The following is an 18168-nucleotide window of genomic DNA, read 5'->3' as shown; positions in this document are numbered from 1 at the left end:
ATGTGAGCGAGAGATGTCATGTTTCATGCGGTTCATCTGGAAGGAAACGTATATTGTCTAAAAGGAAGCTAGCTAGACAGGCCATCACCATGGTGCACACAGCGAGATCTGTGGGTGGCAAGGTACAATTAAGCAGTGGGGAAGAGCACGGTGATGGCTGCTTGAGTGACTGATACGGACACCTTGCACGCGGTAAGGCCCTGCAGGTCTGTGGCACTGTAAGCAAATCATGCCATCTGTCTTCCTCCTCCTTGTTCTTGTGCCAAGGACATTTTGGCAACAGCAACACACACAACACTGACTCCACCAGTCAATGATAGTAACACCGCAGGATGAGCCTAAAAATAGCTGAATTCTAGTACAGGACAAGATATTGACCTTTTCCACTGTGAGAATTTCACAGCCGATGACCTGCTTTTGAAGAAGCTGATACATCTTTAGCTTTAGGTTTGCAGTGGTTTCCATGTTTAGATTACACAGAGCAATTTTTATGCCTGGTTTGGTAGGACAGTCCTTAGATTCAGGTCCAGAACAGGCTTGACAATGCAACATCATTGATGTCTGAGTAGTGCTGTGGTTGGTAATAATACCCTGACAAGTTGCTTCTGTTATAATGTTAAGGTAGAGTCACAAAACATTTTTGGTATTAAAAAAACAAACTAGTGGAAAACAGTCGCAGGTAGTAAAGTTCCTGCATGAGGACAAAGTCTCCTAAATCAACTCCACAGTCTTCAATCAAAATATACTTCACAATTCAACTACATCAAGGCAATACTCAGGTGGAAGAAGCTGCGATCCACTCATCACACTTACTTGTGGCATTGGTGCGGACGTAGATGATCTCGCTCTTGGCTCCGTGGACCTGGTTCTCGTCAGAGGCCGAGAGCTGGGTTTTCACCATAATGGCGTATTGTGTCCACGGCTTTAGGGGGAAGATTAGATGACCCGGTTCAATCTGTTCTTTTTCTCCGTCTGTGGCTCGGCGCGGAGGGTCCACGTCGGCAATCACCCAGCTGTTGGAGCCGCAAGCGTCCTGCCCATCAAACTCCGTTACGTTCTGAAACGGTCTGTTGTAAGAAAAATAATTTATCGATTTATTTCAACAGCCTACAGAGGAAAATCTGCTCATATAAGATTACTGATGTTAGAGTGACGCTCACAGCGCTTCTGGTTAGAAAGGAGGGTATTCCAGGATGTTATCTTAAGATTTTATCGGTCTATAGGGATCACTTTTAATTATAGGAAACTTTTGAGGGGCCAGTAAACACTGGTGAGCATGTATCAGATGTGTGAGTACAGACAAACAATAACGTTCTTTAAAACTGATCTGGTCGCTTTAAAACATACTTTTCAGAAGTTACTGTATCTCTGCTGTCCTCTGCAGAGTATCTGAGCAGCTTAGAACAATATTGGTTTGGCAAAGAGCCGAGTCAGATTCTGAGTCTGATTGTGAGAGTGGCTGACTGATGACTCGAGATGAACTCACGCTTCTTTGTACAGCACCATGAAGCCCAGCAGGTCTCTGAAGTCTTTCGGCCAGAAAGGTTGCCACTTGATCATTATCTTATCGCTCATGGTTCGAATCTGGGTAAAATTGAGCACGTGGTTCTCACCTGAGAGCACATAAGACAGAAATAGTGAAGGTTAAAGATAATGAGTAATTATGCAGGTTTTTAAATCTCTGTTGACTGGAGAAAACTAAGGAATCATATCTGCTTTTGTTCATTTGTGAGAAGATCTTCATGAACTCCACTTGTTCAGCCAATTGTACTTTTCTAAACTTAAATTCTTCTTCAGCTTACAAACTAAATCCTTTTTCATTTGCTTTGCTGAACATGTGTAAAAGCACATCTCTTGCTTACAAAGAACTAACAAAACTGGGTTAACAATTCAAAAGCACAGCAGACATACAATTAAAGTCTTCCAGCACACAACAACAACAACAAAGGTCTCCTCAGCGCCGCTGTCTGCAGCTTCACTCCTACATGTTTACCAAATTTATCAAGGTCTTTGATAAAGAAAAAACGAAGGCTTTTAACATGTCAGTAAAGAAAGACGACCTTGGCCTTGTGCATCTCTGTGGCTCAATTTATGAAGACGCACTGCTCTGGCATTCAAATGTTTTCTGTGGCCTTTGCAGCAGAAGTAAAACACGGATGACAGGAAATCTACCTGAACTCAGAGTTATCAAAAACCCTGATGGCCGCCAGTCTTACCCCCATCACCCTCCTATTAGATCCACCTATGACGTCAATTTGAAAGTCTCACATTGTCTATTTGTAGAAATATTGTATTCACAAAGTGAGGGTGACACAACACTCCATCAGCCTTTTACAGCTGAGGGGTAAAAAAGAGACTCAGGGCCAATCAGAAGCTGATCATCAAGATCCCAACTATATAAACACAAGTCCAAGTTACACAGACTGAAGATCTGTGGGTACAGAATGGACCCCACTTGGGAAATGTAAAACTTGAAAAGTGACTATGGAGATTTTTATTTATTTTTTTGACGAAACTGAGATAAAATTCCCAGGTTGATGAGAAATCATGAATTTCTTCAGTCAAACCTTTGGTCCAGCAATGTCGAGGCACCATGCTGGTGCCAGGTTTTATAACATCCTGTTAACCAGCTCGTACACATATGAATTAGGATGGAAAGGACACAATCAGAGCAACGCCTAGATCACCAAGTTACCATGCATAGCGGTTATGAGTGCTTTGCTTTGTTGGTTGTTCCTACACAAGTTACACAATGTCGGTAAAAGGTCTGCAGGAAGACTTCTGCAAACACAGGACAGGAAATGACCATCATAACAATAACCATGAGTATGTTTGCATGTACCAAGCCCGACTCGGTGTTTTTCGTTGCTATAATAACATCCTGCAAAAGCCGACTCGAGGGCCGAGGGTCTTACATGAAGCCTGGTCTCCGTTGGTCTTAGAGGCGATGTCGTTCTTGACCTGACGATCTTTGGTTCCCGTCACCTCCTCCATCTTGCGGATCTCAGACATGCAGAGTTTGGAGTTGTAGTGGAAAAACATGCGCCCCTGCTGGATGGTCAGCTTGTGTTTGGACCAGTCCCAGAGCTGCCGCAGGTTCTGGTTGTCCAGTGCATAGAAGGAATAATTCCTGGAAAAGAAGAGTGAAGACAGCATGAACATACTTTAATGATACATGACATTTGGCTGAGGGTACAAAAAGCTCCTTTGAGTAACATGAGCAGGAGGTTATCTGAGCATGGCTAGTCTTCAATTTATATCATGTCTGTCCTTTGCTATTTCTTCTGTAAGTGCAGCTCATTGTGCTGCAGGCGTCTTCCACTTCGTCTCAACGAAGCCTCGTGTATGATTTGGGAAAGTCTAACCAGAAACGGCTACCACAAAAAGACATTTTGAAAAGGTCAGTCCTTCCGCTTTTAACTCATAATTACAGGACATGGCAAGGATGAGAACAGCTAAGAAGAAAGAGTCTCACCCGATTTCCTGCTCCTCTCCACGAATAACACGGAGTTTACGGAAAAACGAAAGGGAGACGAGGGCGTAGGAACGTCGCACTGTCAGGTAGCCAGTGACCTCCTCCAGCTGGCCCAGACTGGCCTCCAGTTCAGCAGCTATGTTGTCTACAGAAATCCCCCAAAAAACAAAAAAAAACATGAGCTTTAAAAACTGACTACCGATTCTGCAGCATGACTCATAAAAGACACACAACAAACTGTTTTCATTCATTTGTGATTCCCATTTTCTTTTCATCTTTTTCCCATTAAATCGCAGGCTTACTTTGTAAATAATATAACTGGATTGATTTCAGCACAGCGTTTATATTTTAATGACTGCATTAAATATTCACATCCATTAACTTTCAAATGAAGAGGAACTTCTGCACCACTGTACATCAAATCTAAATGAAACTATGAGCTTGCTGTTTGTTCCTATTAAAATTTATTTTAGCTTTTAAAATGTTCAAAAATCATCACACATCTATGTTTTCCAGAGTTCCCATAGCTTTTATTTTCTCTTTAATTAACGTTGCTGGTTGTTTGATTGTACATTCTGGAGTATCTTCCTGGTTTCCTGCAATGTCAACATCTCTGTGTTTGTTGTTCTGCTGTGCTGATCTGCTGCACGATGTAATCTGATTCAGCCAAACAAACCGCACACACTCACTTCCTCCACGCAGGTTGATGACCAGGCTCCCGTTGAGGATGGTGCAGCCTCTTAACTCCTGGGCAGCAGTGACCGAGTCCACGACTTTCAGACCCAGACACACCTTGGGGCACAGCCCTGCGCAGGGAGTGCAGTTGAGCCTAAAGAACAGGAAGGAACAAGATGAGTTTTGAATTATATTCTGCTCTCTCTCTCTCTCTCTCTCTCCCTCTCTCTCTGTCTCCCTCTCTCTCTCTCTCTCTCTCACACACACACACACACACACACACACACACACACACACACACACACACACACACACACACGGAAATACTAAAACCTTAAACCTGCGATGAGTGATTTTTGGACAGCAGACAAACGTCTCAAAATCAACTCTGACGTCATATTTCAAGGTGATATGACAACCCTGCTAGTAAACATGTCTATTTACACATCCAGTAGAGGAGGAGTGGCATTGGCAAAGGTTTCTCCTGGCTCAAAATCAGCCTTTTGTTGTGAGCCTATGCACGTAAGCATGACTGATCCAAATACAGTCAAGGCACAGAATCTGTTACTTTACCGTTTTTCTGTCCCTCTTTCTTTCTTCAGTGGAAAAAGGCCAAAACATATTTGATAGGTAAACACAAACAGAGTACATCTGTGCACGTTTTTCTCTCCCTCTCAGCTTACTGAACAGACATCCTACAGCCGGCACACATTTGCTGTGGAAAATGTTTCAAATTGAAGGGATTAAAGTGGAGGATTAGAAGATGGCGGACTGTTTGCTCCAGGTCATTGTCCTGGTTTATGAGGTGAGAATGGCCTTTGTTTAGTAACAGCTGATTAAGCAGGCAGGACAATTAGAGAAAAATGGCAAATAATGGATTCTTCTGGTACGCTTTTAATGGTAATCACTCATTTACAGACTATAAATACTTAATATTTCAAAAATGAAGTATACACTGTGAGCTTTGGCACTGATATAGTTGTATATGAAATTAACAACAGCTTTCAACAAAACAAACCAGCCACATGACAACAGTTTAAAAGCCAGAATGACTAAAAAAACAAATAAAATAGAAGTTTACTCATGCCGGTGAGTAAAGGAAGGTTTGTTCTCTTTTATTATCTAATCTGGCTCAAAACCCGCCTTGAACTACCCTTGACCCTTTTCCCTCCCGAGTGCCACATCTGCACTTTCAGCCCAGACACTCATCACACCTTTGAGTACACTGCTTATCCTTCAAAGCACTTTCATTTCCACAGCTTAGTTTAAAGCCAACAACAGCAGGAGGACGCCATTGAGAAGGAGGAACCAAAAAAGGGAACAGAAAGGAAGTCAAAGTGAAAAGGATGAAATGGGAGTACAGCTGAATCGCCACAAATCAGCTGCAGCTGGAAAATGCGCCGTCTCTTTAAAACCTTTATACACAAAACTAAAGGTATATTAAATATTATATTCAGTATTTTTGCTAAAGGTTTTTGGTGATAATAATATAAATTATCATCCATATACTTACACACTCACCCTTTTTCTGACTTCAAGGGGACCTATTATTCATATTTCCAGCTCCAAGTTTTTAATCCCTAGATTTTAGGGTGTCTTTGTATGATTTGCATATCAAAATAATCGCTGCTTATCTTGTGATGAGCAAAAGTGCAGTGCCTTGGTTCCTTTTTCGTCTGGAAGAAGCTGCTTAGCTCCTCTGCATTTAAGGCAGACCACCAATTAAGCCCACTTTCATTTGATTGGCATGACCTTTGAACAGCATGTAGGTCGGGCTTCTGTGCTTAGAGCCAGAGATGGGATGATGTGTGTGTGAGATGACACTAACTCACATAATATAAAGCAAAGAATAGAAAACTGCCTGAAAATGAAAGCTTAAAGCTGTCTGAAGCCCGAGGCTGTAACACTGGTGTTTTCAAACAAAGCACCTCATCTGCTCCACTGGAGATGGATCTGCTTTCAGATGACCTGTCAGGTGTGAATGTACCGCATGCAACTCCATGAATGTGAAGCTGCATGTGGTTCAAACAGAGATTATGTGCTTGGCAAATCATCTGTGGATTAATAAAGGTGAAATACACGTAACGCCGTACACCTGGCAGCAGTGGCACTGCCACCTTTCCTGTCATCACTGACAGACTGCATGGACTTTGTTGCTGCGTGTTGCTTGCCAGACACGCCCTCTATCTCTCCGCAGCCAGCCAGGGGAGTCAAGGCCAAGCACCCGGGGTGCTGACAGCCTGTCCCCTGATGTTTCACCACTGGCCAGTGGTTCTGTAACAGACGACTACGTGTCCTGAAAGACCGAGCTGCATTTTCAGCCTTTGCCCAAGCAGAAAGACTTCGGCTGTCTGGAGTGTTTGTGCTTACAGGCACACCCACCCTTGTGGACAGCCCAGTCACAGTAAGCGGAGGTGTCAGAGGGACACAGCGAAGGTCACTGGCAGGTCAGCACAAGCACAACACCTATTTGAGGTAACTGCAGAGCTAGAGAAAAGGGAAAACACAGTTCACTCACAAGTGTCTGCATTTACATAAAGATCGCACGCTGCAGTGCAGACACAAGCGTCTGGCTGGTACACAGCGAGCGAGTGAGCAACACAGAAATGTAGGATACTGAGTCAAATTCAGAAATGCAGACGTGCCCGGCTCCCTGCTGTGCCGTACCACTTTGACCTAGCTGTCTGCGGTGTCTGACAAACACACAAATATACACACAGAAAGAAAAAGAGGTCTCTGTGTCTGTGTGTGCACGTTGCTCTGTGTCTGTGTACACACACAGACACAGAGCAACGTCTGAGCTCAGCAAGAAGACCAATTCCTGCACCGTCATGGTGTGCTACAAACACACACAGTGGCAGCAACACGACCGACTATTTTTAATTCCACATTGAATTTGTTGAATATTTTCTGTTTTTGTTTTTTCATGTTACTGCAGGATGAAAGATCTTTCTGATTGATTGCCTCTAACTAAAAAGAAAAAAAAAGCGCCCTGAAGCAATCTCGCATTTTGTGCCAAAAAAAACCATCATAACAAAATTCCTGCGATGTCTGCTCACTAACAATAGTCAGCCTGCAGTTATTATAAATGCACTGGTAAATGAAAGTATCGCAGCATTTTTAGCAACATGCAACCCAATTTAGACAAATTTAGACGTGTTTGTAGGGAAAATTATGCATCGTGTAACAAAACCATTGAGTAGGTAAATGTGTATCGTTGGGGTCTGTGTGTTTATGTTTGCAGCCTCATTGATCCAGTGGCTCTTCTATGGGCCATTAAGAGCCTCTCAGCCTGACGGCGTGTGCACTTACGAGGAGGAGTTGACGGTTGTGTAGCCAGAGGGACACTCGGGGATGCAGGCGCCGTTGTGGATGACGTATTCGCGGCAGTCCGTGCTCTTGCTGCGCTCCTTCTCCCGCTTGCATGTGTTGTGCAGATTCTGACAGAATTCGAATGAGACACAGCGCCAGCCCTTGTAGGTGAAGTGGTTTTCTGGGCAGCGCTGCACGCAGGTACCTTCGTGCTGGAGGCCGCGGCAGGCCACACAGTGACTGGCTGAGTTGGGCTCCAGGCAGCCGCCCAGGCACTGGCTGTGGCAGCACTGGTCATCTTTGGTGCAGGCCCGATGTTTGCACTGAACAGGACACACTGAGGATTGGAGAAGGAGGATGAGGTTAGAAAGAGTGTGCTGCAGGTGAAACGAAGATGACACGAGTTAAAGAAAGGACAGGAAAAGGAGCTTATCAAAAATCAAACACCTACATGTTCTGATTAGTCCCCACTGACACTGAACTTTTACCTCATGTGATCAGATCTCTGTCAGAAGGAGTGAAATCCCTCCCTATTCTGCAAGCCAGCAGCCCCGAGGACCATCTGCCATTGGCCAAGGAGCATACTAAATACAAATAGCAGGGATCCAATACCAAGTCGACCAAAGAAAAATACTTCTCCAGAAGGCTTGGTGAAAGTGAGACAAAGGGGAGAAACTGGCATTTAAAGTATGCAAGTATTTTGCACGTGAGGGCTGGTTAAAAATGAGTTTATTTGCAATCCCTTTTATTGTCATTTAAGCTTTGCACTATCCAAGCTCATGAAGTTAAGTAAGAAAACAATGACTAAGCAACTGAAGTGCTTGGGAGACATGATATGATAATCTCCACAAGACCACAAGTAACCAGGGATACTTGTACCCTGGGTGGTATTTATCTTGTTTTCCAAGCAGTACATGGAAAGATTAAGTTAATCAGTCAAGGAACATTTTCATGTTTTTTGTGAACTTTTATGTTTGCTCTCTGATTAAATCTAATCTTTTACTGTTGTTCTCATGCCTGTACGTTAAAAGGACTGTTTTTTTAAAGGTGCTATATAAAAAACGTTTAATATGCGACTGTAATAGTTGTTATAATGAAAAGGGCAGCGGTGGCTAATGAAAACTAATTAGCAAACAGCTGAGAAGATTAAATAGTCTGTAAGTTATTGGAAAAATAACAAAGAAGCTGAAAATGATGGATTAAGGGGTTAAAAAGATTTTTTTTGTTTTTTTACTAATTAATACATTTCAATAGCAATATCTGCTATTTATTTGCAATACAATTATGCTTAAAAATACTTAAATGTCCACCTCATATAGTTAGTATGAATTTAGGATTTACCAAACAGACCTAAAAGCTGACTTCACATGTTTAAAATTTATCTGAACGGCTTGCAAGGCAGTAAAATCAAATGAAACCTGCTGTTGATTAAGAAGTACTGGAGCTCGTCTGACAAAGACTGGAAATCGGTGATAGAGCTCCAAACTTCTGTCCAAATGTTTTAAAATCTCAGCAGCCCTTTATGAAGATTTCTTCTCCCACATCTCTGATCTCAGTGTTACAGACCAGTGTGTGTCATAATTTTGTGCACCTCCAAAACGGTTTTAAAAGAAACTAATATAAAATGCAAACAATCCATCTTTAAGATGTGGCAAATAATAAATCAAACTGTCTGGCTCATTAGAACATACCAACGTGTCTTTTTAATTAATGCTGGGAGAATTATTTCAGAGTTTATTTATGAAGGTCAATAATAAGTAATTATGTTTTAATCTAAATGTCAGTTACTAGTTTAGCTCGTCATTTGGGTCTGGGATGTTTTGTAAAGGCATTTTTATGCTTGTGTTGCTGCAGCTTTATCCTCCTCAGGCTGTGAGAAACCTTGTCCTGTTTCAATGAAAACAATATTTAGCTGAAGCCTTAATGTTGATAAAACTGCCACACACCACAAAGTGTTGGAATGTATGATATGATATAACCTAAAAACATATTATTAATTATGGCCTGTGTTTAATATCCATGTATTTCTAAGCTCTTGGCCGAAACAGCCACGGAATAAACAAATGATCTAAAGCGGCTGCAGAAAATGTATCCACGGGCCTCTCTTTGGGAGAATAGAGAGCTCTGCAAGAGAAATGAAAACACTGAAAGATCGCAGCGTCCTGACGGTTACAAAAAATATGCGACTAAATGTCTCCTGGGCGTAAACAAGCTCAACTAAAGACTCAAGTCTGCAGATCGGCTGTTTACACATGTTTGCTTGTGTGCATGCGTGTAAATCAGTCATTACGTAACAGGAGGCTGTGTGGATTGGCAGGTGTGTGAATGTGCCACACTGTGTTGTCGATGAGTCCAAGGGGAGATGTAGGACTCTCAGAGGTAAATACAGCAGACTGACCTGCCCGCTGAGATTAGCTCCTCATCCACGATAGTCAGATTAAAACCGCTCAGCAGCAGGGCTGATAATGAGGGTACATTACAGGTGAGGCCGTATAGATGTGAGCATGTGCGTCTTTATGAGGCTGAACTGACATTAAATGCAAGGGGAATGTGTGCGAAAGGAAACAATGAATCTGAGTAACGTGCAGCAGTTGTTGTAGCAGTTTCCTCTGCTGGGCAGCGATCGCTGAGCACCATTCGGATTCAGTGTGCATGTGTTGAAGCGGCTTGTCTTCATTAGTGTCACGAGGTCTGCCATTAAATGAACAAAACAACATGTACCCCCCTGTCCTCTTTTATTAACAGAGGTAAGCTGCTGAGGCACACGAGGAGTGTGCTTGGTGAGGGCAGCAGCAATATGAGAATGTGAGAGGGAAGCTAAAGGGGGGCACCGAGCTAGAAAAACAAATGATATAATTGCCCCTTATCAACGTCAGTCAGTCAGGATTTACAGACAGTAGAAAAATAAAATAAACTGCTTCTTGCTTTGACCTTTTGCCTCCATCACCAAAGTTCATTTAAAAGCTGAATTTCTGCTTTTTCTCCCCACTCACATACAAACACAAAGAGACACACATACACAAAAGCTTTACTGTGTGTACTGACTTACTCCTGATCCTCCAGTGTGCTCCATGTCGCAGCACAGACCCAACAGATCCACCCTCAGCCTTAGCCAATGTGTTGGCTGGCTGTAGAAGCTAGCCATTCAAGTAGCCTCTCCCCTTTCCAAGGAAGACAAGCAGACGGTTTAACCCTTTGTGTCCTACTCAAACAGTCATACGCAAACCAACACGAGAGCCACACAGAAACAGGCTCAAGCTGAGGGAAAGCAAGGAGCGTGGCTCCACTCTTTCCATCTCCTCACTGCTATGAATCAGCTGCCTTTACGCTGATATAAACCACAAGCTGCTCCCATTAAGAGCGCCTGGAGTATATTTTAGCATGCATATGCATCTCTGACATTCAAAAGAAAAGTGCCAGTTGAGAAAAACATGGTTTCCTTCTGCTACAAACTCATGCTAAGACAATCTTGATTGTGCACTGAACAGCTCGGCGCCTCAGGACGATGATCGTGCCTCATCATGTCTACAACCTGTTACGAGTTCTTACAGATTTCAACAGCTTTGGAAACTTTTCCACCCAGACTGAAATATCGCTTTCAGCAACTGACAGCTCCTCCCTCAGCTGCAACTGCAGTTAGTTAAATGTTAAAGTCCAAGGAAATCCATAAATGTGGTGAAAGATGGCGATGATGTTTTTCCTTCGTTATGCTTTCAGTGAGAATTTTTAAATGCGGAACCATTATAATTAAAGAACCGATTACAACCTCCTATGCAGCAAAACCACACGGATGTGCTAAGATTTTAAACTGAGCAACAAACAAAGCTGAAGTAATACTTTACAGAAAGTTAAAAAAATAATAATATTTAGTCAGTTTTGCCATTAACTCCCAATAAAGTCTTTTCATTTCAGGTTTTGGACTGCTGGTCTAAGAAATACTTTGTTAAAAGATTCATTTTGTCCACTCAGAACATCATGTAGGCCTTTTTCACATACAATAATAAATAACACAAATTAAATTTTAGTTGATGCCATACACTGCTACTTATTGCAATACAAATTAAAAGTTATGTTTAGCTGCTCCCTTTTTTACAAGCAGTCACTTCTGTGGAAACGGATACACTTCCTGACACTATCCCAAAGGGATTTCTCGCCCCTCTCAGGATTAAACCGCAGCTCTCTAATTTGTTTGATGATGGTGTAAACCACTAGAATATAAAGCTACTATCTCAATATAAATGAGAGATTTTGAAAATGCGAAAAACTGCCACTTTTTGCAGGATAGCCTCATATAATTACAGTTTGAAAGTTATCAGAAAGGAAATAAATTACACTGTCCAGCCCAATATACACATAAATGTCACCAGCAATGTCACCATTTATACTCATGCTCAGGCTCGCTAAAGTATTTTCCTGAATGACAGTCTCAGACAAATCCGTCGTATCCCCGTTGAATTTGTAAGTTTACTCACAAAGTAATGAACATTTTCTCATTTTTATGGTAGTTTCATTTTAATGGTGACAGAATATTAACCAAAAATCCAGAAACCAAACACTTTACATGAAAGTTCTAAATTGATTTGCACTGAGTGAAATAACTATTTTATCCCGTTAACCATCCAGATTATGGCTTCCATGTGGCACAGATTACAATCAATCAATTACAGATACTCCTTATCTCAACTCTTTATATGTTTAAAGCACAGCTGACAAAAGATTCAATTTCTTCCATTTCAACCTCTACCAAAGAGCTGTCAAAGGACAGGACATCAAGAAACATGAGCAAGAAGCTGACAAAGAAGAAGATGACACTGTTGGTGTGATTATTGGGTCATGGATGGGTCTTCCAGCATGACAATGACCTAAAATATATTGCCAAGGCAACAAAGGAGTGGCTAAAGAAGAAGCACATTAAGGTCATGGAGTGGTCTAGCCAGCCTCCAGACCTTAATCTGTGGAGTGAGCTGAAGGTTTGAGTTCCTCCACCAAGTAACAATTCAATGCTTGTGGAATGAACACTTGTATCACTCAACGATGTGCAAATCAATTTATAACTTTTGTTTTTTGATACTCTGTCTCTCTCCATTAACATGAAACTACCATAAAAGTGAGACGGTCCATTTCTTTGTAAGTGAGCAAACTTACAAATCGAAAGTCACTTGTTCACTGTCCAAATGACTTACTCCACACTCTGCCATATCTGCGAAGCTGCTCAATGATCCTAAATGATCATTATCACAAGTATCCCCTATCGCAATCCATGCAGGCTTAAATAATAATAACGAGCGACCACACTGAAGGAGATACTCATTTCTTGTGCGGTTGTCAGAAATGTTTCAAGGTGGAGACCGTGATGACCTGTGAGAGCGAGGCCACACCAAGCTACCTTTGATCTTCCAGAGCGGGGAAGGATCCCGAGGAGGCTGTTTGGAGGGGTTTGCTATTCTTTCCTTAAAACATGCAAATCCCTAAATACATGGCTGCTTTCTTTCTTCTTCTTTTTGTTGTCAACACCGACGCTGGCAGTTTTTGACGAGCAGAGGTTCTTTCTCAGTTTGATCTGTACCAATTAGACACACTGAGCTTGAGTTCTCCATCTCTAATCTTCTGTTTGTACAATCACCTGGTCACATTATATCGATATATCAACACTTCTCTTTCCCTCTCTGTCTTTTCTCTTTACAGATGCGTGCAAAAAAAAAAAAAAAGTCTCCTGGTTCTTATTGCTTTATTTCACTGACACGTTGGTCAATTTCTGTCTTTTCCGTGCAAAGTACAGCAGGATTGCATGAAGGCTGGGGAATAAGCCTGCAGAAATGTCTGGCACGTTATCTCATAAGCTGAGGTTTCATTTGAATGAGGCGGCAGCGCGGCACAATAAGGCGCTCAATCTCCCGCGGCCCAAAAGGGACAGCAACAACCAACACCGCATCAGGTCTCCGTCAGCCTATCAAGTCAGTGCCAACTTGGAAAAAGGGGGTGAAGAAAAAAAGATTTGCATTGCCCAGCTGCAGCAATGTGGGGTGTCAGAAAGACAGAAAAAGTGACGCACTCAAGTTTTCAACAGGTCCACTGTTCTGGACCGCTGAGCAATTAAAACACAAACTGCATAAAGAGGTTCTTATTGTGTTGTTTCAAGCAGTTAAAGCGCTATAAACTGTAAAGAGTTTCTACATGTTTTCATTAACCACAATCCTCCCTGAAATAATTTAGTGATTTATTTTTTATTTTTTTTAGCTTTTTCCTCTTTTGGTGGTGATGAAACGACGACCTATTCAAACCTTTTTTGCATTGAGATCACATGAGAGTTGAGAAAATGCCAAACAGGAACGTGGTGGTGCAGTGGCTGGCAATTAAAATTCCACAGCTATGACAAGGGTAGTATTTAGTTTCTATGAAAGAAGGTTTTTGCTGAAGGCCCAGAAGAAGAAAAATGAAGAAAAAAATACATTTCTGTTTGTAGATGCTAAACTCAAGGATCGTGCTGAAAAAAAAGGCTAGCAGAGAAAGACCTAGAGTAAAGAATAATCTGCCCTAATGTAACAGATTAAAGACAGATTGAACTTTAATGTGGGAGTACGAGTTTGGGTGCGTTTGCTTTGCACAACAACCGTGGGAAGGTGGACTCAGAGAAAGTGCAGCATTGTGTACGAAAGGTTGGGATATTTTTGCTAACAGTTTATTTTCCGTTACTCTTTCACAGCAGTATATCCAGTCTCTGACTCCAGCTTCTTCTAAACTCCAACTTGTTACTGGCTGATCTGATGTTACTCTGGACACCGCTGTTAATAACATCAGCTGTGTTGACAGAGAATCACATGCGAGCTGCCTGATATATGGCTCTGATGACTGATCTGACAGGTGTTCTTCAGTGAGACAGGTAAAAGTCCAAAGAACAATCTGCAAATTTCTTTCTGTACAAACCTGCATTTGCCTTATAAACCTCTGTTTCTATGCATGCTTGAAATGCATCAATAAATCACTACACCTATATCCCGTTTTCCTGCAGCATATAAAAGAAATAAGGGGTGACTCAAGACTTATGCCTGTGTCTGACACAGGCGTTAGCTGTTTGCCACCCAGGGCTGGTGTTTCATTCTGACTGATTGTGTGTTGGTGACACACTCTGATGAAGACTTGAAGTTGATATACACTGGTCTGTTTTTTTCTGCCAATATGCTGAAAGAGTAATTTTAGAAGACAGAGTGGCTGAGTCATTTTCTACAGTTATTTTTGCAAGACATAATATTTACAGAGTTATCCAGGATTTTATCCTTTCCATCACTGAATTCATGATTTCAGCTCATCTAAAGCAGTAAAGACACATTGCACTACCTGACACAAACTCATTTTACTACCATAGCACTGCCTGTCGGGAACAGATGTGATATTAGTCCCTACCCCTCCCCTCTATACATGACAAATGAAAGTGCAAAGGTGGCAATTAATCAAGTGGGTGACATTTAAGACCTGATGCTGATTTGACCAAAGTCTTACAGAGAAAGGAAAATTTAAAAAAAAAACAACAACAATCCACTGGTGATGACCAGCGACACCACTGCTAATAACATCTCACATTTCTTCTTTTATGTGTATTTATTTATTTGAAACGTTGAAATTTTGCTTAAAAATTATTTTGTCTGGACTAGTTAACTGAAAGGTTGAGGGGTAGATACATTTAAAAAATATTTAAAATAAAATCTGTATCTGTCAGAGAGGAAAACTTCTGAAACAAGTGTGATATAGTCAGACAGTGAACAAATATAAACTCAAAGTACAAGTGTCATGAATGAGGCATCAGTTTGTGTTATTTTCTCTGGTCTTTGTTTTGGTGAAATCTGGTTATAAAAATGTCGACATTTTGAATAAAAAGGGTAGGTGCAATAAGGTGAACTCGTTTGTGTTTTTCCCATTTAATTCAATAGTTTTTTTTTTTGTCAACATTCATTTTATAGTTAGGTGGCCATATTTGCTGCTTTTCTATAACCGTCAGACAGAGTAATGGTACTGTGAAATGCTAGTATTAAGAATAACCACGATCATTAAGAATGCTGATATGTTATTTATCATTTGTATTCAATTTTATTTTATGCTTTTGTGCACATGTGGTTCCAAACGCTCTCACCACCTCCAAACACAGAGTTTAATTCACTTTTTCAATTTCCAAATAAAAGACAAAACACAGTAAATTAGATGAGTGGTAGCTCTGATCAATAAACATTGTTCTAATAAACTTATTTCAAATTACTGTGGCCACTGTAATCATCTAGAAAGAATCTGATATTGTGAAAGCTATAGATTAGACAAAACCAAAACTCGCGAGATGTTTCAAATCCACTATGGCGATGGTGAGCGTGCACGCCGCTGAAGAAACGCCTGTCGGCCCTGCTTTAACAGATGCCTGAGATGTCTGGGATTCCATGGGAAAGGCTCCAGTAGCTGAACGGAGAGGGTTTGCAGGGTGCAGCTCCACAACACTGAGTGCCAGAGCACTTAAGTCAGCTCAAAGAAATAGACTTGTGGTGCGTGTATTGGGGGTTCTGAGGCTAGCTTTATGCTGGTGAAATAGTACTCTGCGACCATGAAGAGCATAGTTGTAGCTGAGGGGGGAAGAAAAAAAGAGGAACAAGTTTTAATGACTGGCGCATTTGTCCCATCTTTTCTGCCCTCCCTCCCCACTTCCTGCCCAATTCCAAATTGAACTTCTGTGATACCAATAAGGTCAAAGGAGTCAGAATTTATACACAATTTATCAGCTAACTGGGTTTTAAGGTCCTCATACATCACTGCACAGCTCAACTACTGTATTGTGAACCGAGCTGGTGTTTGCCATGGCCAACTCAAATAAACAGCAACCTCAGTTCAGCAGCTTTGCTCACTTATTTTACTTCAAAGCAACTTTGAGCATTTTATCGATCCTTCCTCTGATAGATGTGCTCTCGTTCTTGCATAACTTTTCCAAAATGCACCGCTTTGTTGCACTGGTTCTGAAAGGCGCTTCTTAAATGTAGTTTTGGTTATTTCTAAGTAAAAAGACAACTCCATCTGTGGTGCGATAAAAAAGAAAGAAAGAAAGAAAACCAAATAGCTCACAGATGAGATGCACACTGGCAAAGAAGCACAGCGGAAACATAAATAAAAGAAAGGGAATTCAGACATAAAATTGGGATTGTGCTGCTTCTTTTGGATGGAAAAAAAAAAACAGCTTCTGGTCCAAATTTGTGACGTCACTAAACAGCAGTTTCAATCCTTTAATAAAACCACAGCAGCCTGTATTAAGGAGGTGTGATACATTGTGCACAGTGTAAGTGAGTCAGCTTGTGTTAGCGTGTGTTTAAAGGTAGAAAAGCTGTTTAGGCTCATCAAGGACACGCCGTCTTTCACACACGGATCTGGATTTTCTACCTTTGTTTTAGTTTAAATACCATTTAATTTACGTCTTGCAGCTGGGGTGTGCAGAAAGCTACAGATTTAAGCTTTCAGGATTAATATTATATAAATCATAGGAAATCAGCGTGAACGAGTGCCGTGTGTGAGAAAAAAAGATTCATGGGATGAGTGGAAGGAAAAATACCAGTTTAGCTCTCAAGTTTCATGACAAAGATGGAGACACCTGCGGAGTCATAGTTTAAAATAAAAATATTAGCGATGAGTCATTTAAGACACTTTGATGAAGCTTTTTTAAAAGATTTTCTCAGAGGTGACTCAATTTTCCCAAATAATAAAACTTGGTTAGAAAATCCTTCATTTCCCTACAAACAGCTTTACGAGCAGCGAAGTTTGTCTTTTTTTCTGCGAGCTAAACTCTCCACAGGTCAGCCTTCAGTATTTTGGTCTCATAAAAGTGTCTGCCGCTACCGAGGCGACACTCTAGGCCTCAACGTCCATTCATAACCTCGGAGAGGAAGCGGACCACAAAGACAGGAAACAATTGGGAAGAACACTCCGTGAACTTCTACAACCACCATTGTTTAGAATGGAAAGGGATTATGGCGCCAGCGCTGACTGCTGCGTGATGGACCTGCGACAAGGTCGACACAGAGGACTGGCTTGAGGTCAACGGCGAGGTGGGGCCCCATTCCCTTACCCCCATGGTGGCTTTGCTTTTCCTTCCGATACGGCCTGCATGAATAACTGATGCGTTCATATCCACGATTACACCACAATGTTACTCCCGTGTTTCCTAGCAGCAAGACTAAACAATGGCCGCCCGCTCTGTCTGCACACACACACACTGGCAGAGGTTATGTCCCCGTGTGATTTATAGTCCGTCTGTTACACAGACACACTGACCCTGACAAATCTCCCAGTTCATCTCATGATTGGAGCGCAGATATACATGGCATGAGCCCAGGGTTATTTTGGGCGCTCCATTTCAAGCGAGGTCCGGCACACGATCGTCACCTGACCCGCTCGGGCTGTTTCGCAACAATTCCCCGATTGTCAGAGAATCAGCCTGCACACACGTTGAATTTGAGGCAGGCTGTGTCTCTGCAGAGAGCTGTACTCCACCTCATGGATGCTTATTAATTATGTAGCAGACACAGGTGAAAGTTGCTGTGGTGGCAGGGGAGGAAGAGGATGAGGATGGTACCCGCTGAGTGTCGCATCTCTGGCAGAGACTATGAACTCCTAAAACACTGTTTCTCCAGCGTCCTTCAAGCAGTATTTAGCAGTCTAATATAAAGATCTCTGATACCAAACAC

The 18168-nt window shown here is 41.8% G+C and overlaps 1 protein-coding gene across 2 annotated transcripts in view; it reads right to left on the bottom strand.

Annotated features, from left to right (window-relative positions):
- The window catches only part of insra (insulin receptor a), a 52671-nt gene that overhangs the window by 13935 nt on the left and 20568 nt on the right, over positions 1–18168 (bottom strand). For both annotated transcript variants that reach the window (XM_080293390.1, XM_026150677.2), the window contains exons 3-8: positions 7463–7799; positions 4165–4304; positions 3476–3620; positions 2916–3130; positions 1487–1613; positions 814–1067 (exon numbers count right to left, since the gene is read on the bottom strand). In XM_080293390.1, coding sequence (XP_080149516.1) covers positions 814–1067; positions 1487–1613; positions 2916–3130; positions 3476–3620; positions 4165–4304; positions 7463–7799 — 1218 coding nt within the window. The remainder of the gene's footprint in view (positions 1–813; positions 1068–1486; positions 1614–2915; positions 3131–3475; positions 3621–4164; positions 4305–7462; positions 7800–18168) is intronic.

The sequence above is a fragment of the Astatotilapia calliptera genome, chromosome 18, assembly GCF_964374335.1.
Source record: "Astatotilapia calliptera chromosome 18, fAstCal68.1, whole genome shotgun sequence".
In the NCBI taxonomy this organism is placed as follows: domain Eukaryota; kingdom Metazoa; phylum Chordata; class Actinopteri; order Cichliformes; family Cichlidae; genus Astatotilapia; species Astatotilapia calliptera.
The sequence above is the reverse complement of the archived record's forward strand: the minus strand, read 5'-3'. Positions and strand labels throughout refer to the sequence as shown.